The sequence below is a fragment of the Arachis ipaensis genome, chromosome B03 (assembly GCF_000816755.2).
Source record: "Arachis ipaensis cultivar K30076 chromosome B03, Araip1.1, whole genome shotgun sequence".
In the NCBI taxonomy this organism is placed as follows: Eukaryota; Viridiplantae; Streptophyta; class Magnoliopsida; order Fabales; family Fabaceae; genus Arachis; species Arachis ipaensis.
The window spans coordinates 13425189-13429732 of record NC_029787.2 but is presented as its reverse complement, the minus strand read 5'-3'; the positions used below and the strand labels follow the sequence as shown (position 1 = coordinate 13429732).

Below are 4544 nucleotides of genomic sequence, written 5' to 3'. Positions count from 1 at the left end.
AGATTAAGGGTCGAAGTGTTCCTTTTTTTGGACAAGAGGTGCCTTATCCTTCATGAAAATAGATAAGGGCCGAATTTTTTAAAAATAAATTTATTAATTTTTTGTGTGAGTTTAAAATTTTTATAAAATTAATTTTTATTACTATTTAACAGATTTTTTAATAGATAGATCATATTGTCCTAAAATAAAAAAATTAAGAGACGAAGTATTTTTTTTTAACAAAAAAACAGCTTATCTTTTGTAAGAATGGCCTTTGAAGTTTGGATAAATTACACTCGTCTCTCTTGTGATCTACCAAAACCATACACCTCTCTGTCTACATTTTATGGTACATATTCTTTCCCAGATAGTAATAATAAATTAATAATGCACAACTTATTTTCCTTAGATCACATTCAAACACACTTGGGAACATAAAATATAACAGTAGTTAGCCAAAGAAAACATGGCGTCAAGAATTTTTATACGAACATTATACGTCAACGACACACATACCAACAAAGGTCTTCTGATTATTTAATACCGATCTATAATTTCAAACGATGCATAAAAAAAAATATAAATCACCTTTGGATCCAAATCATTCTCCTGCTTGATGAACCTAAGTGTGATTGGCTATTTACAATTGAAACTTGAAACTTAATTCGTACTGCTTCTGTACACATTCAAACCTACAACCACGCCATATAAACATAACAGCTGGCCAAACATGTTTGATGGTTCTACTTAGCAACTCCTATTGACTCTTCAACGTTTAGGGCACTGGCAAAAGCAAAAACATGAATCATCAAATATGATGTAGATTAAAATCCAAAGTTCATAAACAGGACGAACGAGCTTCATATCAGACTCGAGGCAGATATTTCATCAAGCTTGCGTTTATGATCCCCGGGCACATTATCGTCCTCTCTGTTAACAGGCCCAGTCATCAGAGTAGAGTAGTCTTTTTCCGCAGCAGCATCGCTAGTGCCAGTGGGATTCACTGCTTCCTCATCATCTACTGAAACCAAGTTAGAGTGCTCCTCAAGTGAAAGAATGCCATCGGTCTTCTCTTGTTCCTTATGGGCCAGATGATCACTGGTTTCCTTTCCAGAAGAGTCTTGGGAGTTTGTTTCCGGTGTGTCAACAAGAAGAGCTTCTAGCAAAGGGTCAGTGACAGGACTTCTCTGTGAAATGAATTTCACATCCAGGAGTGAGGTTTCAAAATCTACTGCAGAGGAAGCAATTGAAAATCCAAGAACATTCTCTATAATGTCTTCATGGGAAGGTTTTTTCCCAACTTCTGTTGCAACTGTTGCAAGTGATCCTTCCTGAGCAATGCTAGTTAAACCACTTGCAGTCTGATTGCCAAGCAACTCATTCGAGGTTTCATTTCCACTGTTGAACAAATCATCGGTTTTATAAACACTGAGTTCTCTGCTTTGACCATCTTCAAAGTTGTTAGTTAAACCTATCTTTGGATTATGATCAGCTACAGAACTGGTTGTAACAGATACTTCTTGATCTCCTGCCATACTACAAGATTGACCACATTCTTCAGTGTGTTCATCTTTAGAATCCTCATCTACCTGTGCTCCATTTTCCAGAGAAATATTGGATGATGTCAGCACTTGGATGTGATTAATCTTCTCACAGTCCACAGGATGAGCTGATTCATTATTCGCTGTCTCGTTATTACTCTCACGATCATCCTCATCTTCACTAGAAAAATCAGGGGCTTTGACTGTTAAACTTTTAGTATACTTTGGAGACTTTGAAGAGCCTGTGGATAAAAAATTAGCTAACGCAGAAGATAAAGCATCGTCAATTGATCGCTTTACTTCAACACATGAAGAACCCGTTTTTTGCCCTGATGCATTATCTTCTTCATCCTCACCATCAGGAAACTCGGGAGCCGTAACTATAAGACCTGGGAGCATTTGACTAGTATTTGCTGAATCAGAGATATGCACTTCTGTAACTAATTCTCTCTTCTCTGGTTCATTTTCCCTAGTGAAAGCATAATCAATAGCATCTGATTCAATGAAAGAGCCTTCAGGAGCACACCTTCCACAGGATGATGATCCAGGATTTTGCAATTTCTTGGTCAGGGTATCAAGTTGCTGCTCAACTTTCTGGAGTCTTGCCTCAATGCTGCTCATGGGCAATACCATTTTCTCCTGAAACCCCAGACAGATTTGTTCAATCCTGTCCATTCGTGATACAAGCTGTTCAAAGGCCCTTTCAATATTGCCACCAAGAGAACCACCATGATTGCTCTTGGCAGGAGCAACCTCAGAGGGGGCAACACAATTAGTACTATCCACTGTATCAGCTTGTGAGGGTACAGCAGTACAGTCACTATCCAGTTTAGAGACTTGAGAGGATGTGCATGGCAAGGATGGAACCACCCAACCACCATTCACCTCTTTCAACTTCACTTCTTGAGGACCAGCTATGCTAGCTTTTCCCTTCAGTTGAGTTTTGGTTACTGAATCACGTGGCTGGGTTTCTTCCAAATCATCTGCTGAAAAAGATTGTTTTTCCTTCTTGACAGCATTTAGATGGCCGAGACCTGATGTCTTAGATAATTGCATTATAGTTGGAAGAAACATAGCCATAAGAGAACCGCTGGATGAGTTTCCATTACGGCTCTCTTGGCTTTCTGAATCAGTTGAATCATCAGGATCACCAAATATATAAATCTCATCAACATAAATGCAGCCTTTACTCTGAAGTGAGAGCAAACGAAGTGTAACAGAAATGCAAGGACTGACATCATTAAGCTCAGCTGTAGCCTCAAAAAGGTCCTGCGAACAGGAAAAGAACATCGAACAATAAAAAAGAAATCAATCTAAGATTTGGTATGATGCCATCAGCTTCATGTTTCAAGAGACAGCCCAAAAGTTCTGGAAAAGAACAAAACATAACAAAATCATATATCTATTTTGCTTTTTATTTCCTTGAAAAAGAAATTAGAAAATCTACTTACCTGACTGATTTCAGTTGAGTTGGTGCATTCAGGGATCTTCACTTCAACCCAGTCATCTTCACTTTTTATATTTTCCTCACTCGACTCTCTGCGAGAACCATCGACATGTGGAACATTAGGAGCACGAAGAACTTCACCATCTCTAGACGCAACACCGCAGCGAACCGTACAGAGATACTCATTGCTGCTCTGCAGATCAGATGCAGTGTAAATCTCATACACCCGAGCCGTACTACGAACATAGACTTGTCTGAGTTCATGTTTCGTATTAAAACAAACTGCACGAAACCGAATCTCGCATCAATCACAAGAAAAATGTGCAAAAGTTCAAATCCGATCGTCCTTCTTTCTTAATTTCTACAATGAGCAAGAGCTCACTACATTCATATGAGGAGAATCACTAATCTAGATGAAAAATCTTATCATAAAACCGTCCAAATTAATATAACCCCTACGATAGTAACTTACAAAACAGAAATCGAATTTAATCAATGACTTAGCTCTATATACGCAAATCCACAGCGAATATGACAGGTTTATCACAATTTTTCCAAGTATAAGAAACAGCTATAACTAGAAGAACAATTAGTGCAATTTAAAAAATTGAAAACAAAAAAAAGCAAAAAAGAAACGAGACGAGACAAAGTTAAGTGTAGTGAAAGTGAAACGTACTCTTGATCTCGCAAGGAGAGGAATCGGGAGAAGGTGAGCGGAGAAGAAGTGGAGATGAAGAAGCTTGTTGGTGATTATCGTCGTTTAACAGAGAGAGTGAGGATTCGAAGGTGACGCAGTTGGCGACGGAAACGGAAGACGAAGCAACGTTCCAGTTCGTTTCGGTGGTCTCCATCTCCGTCATCACAGAATCACGTGTCTTTTCTCGGATTATTAAAGATGAGATGGGTTTTATTATACGGAAATTACTCTTCGTTCTTCTAAGTAACGCCTCTGAAGAACGGAGGAGTCAGAAACTCGGAATTAAGTTATCTCCTTCTCTCTAATTCTTTTTCTTTTTATATATATAAAAATAAAATGGGGAAGTAGATAAATATTAGCTAGTTAACATTATTGATTATTTGGTTCCTGCGAGTTTTTGTCTCCCAAGTATTTTAGATGTGAAACGAGGAAAATAATCAAGCCAACATTTTTCATTTTAAAATGTTAATAAAATGAAGAAAATATCTTGCAACTCTTATTAATCAGGGTCACGAGAAAATAAAAAAAAAATCTAATAAAATGTAAATTTTTTTTTTTATTTCTCATATATTTTTATTTTGATAAACTCAAAATTACTTCATTTAAAAGTTTATTATTAACTAATAAATTAATATATAAATGTAAAATTGAATTCGAATTTTTAACACTTATAAACACATGAATAACTTGCCTTATTCAAAATAAAAAAGTAAAAAAATTAATATATTATACAGTATTTTTTATTTCTCTTACCTTTAACAACTTTAACACTTTGTTTGGATGGAAGATGGAAAATAAAAGAAAAAAAATAAAATAGAAGGAAAGAAAATAAAAGGAAAAGTTAATTTTTTTTATATTGTTTGGATGAAGAGAAAATGGA

The 4544-nt window shown here is 36.3% G+C and overlaps 1 protein-coding gene across 2 annotated transcripts; it reads right to left on the bottom strand.

Annotated features, from left to right (window-relative positions):
- LOC107629700 lies at nucleotides 447–3987 on the bottom strand. Of its 2 annotated transcripts, none has more exons than XM_021118209.1 (3): nucleotides 3644–3987; nucleotides 2972–3249; nucleotides 447–2888 (listed from the first exon to the last, which is right to left on the bottom strand). In XM_021118209.1, the coding sequence occupies exon 3, from the start codon at nucleotides 2808–2810 to the stop codon at nucleotides 840–842; it is 1971 nt and encodes a 656-aa protein (XP_020973868.1). In that variant the 5' UTR covers nucleotides 2811–2888; nucleotides 2972–3249; nucleotides 3644–3987; the 3' UTR covers nucleotides 447–839. The 2 variants fall into 2 exon arrangements, with proteins under 2 accessions (XP_020973868.1, XP_016188047.1); XM_016332561.2 differs by having other exon boundaries at nucleotides 447–2789; nucleotides 3644–3981.

What these genes read in the sequence shown, in the direction of transcription:
- LOC107629700 (XM_016332561.2), bottom strand. Translation starts at nt 3,827, where the DNA reads ATGACGGAGATGGAGACCACCGAAACGAACTGGAACGTTGCTTCGTCT. An exon ending in CTCTCCTTGCGAGATCAAGA is followed by an intron (nt 3,250 to 3,643) that starts GTACGTTTCACT and finishes GGTTTCGTGCAG; the next exon opens with TTTGTTTTAATACGAAACAT. An exon ending in ACTCAACTGAAATCAGTCAG is followed by an intron (nt 2,790 to 2,971) that starts GTAAGTAGATTT and finishes TCCTGTTCGCAG; the next exon opens with GACCTTTTTGAGGCTACAGC.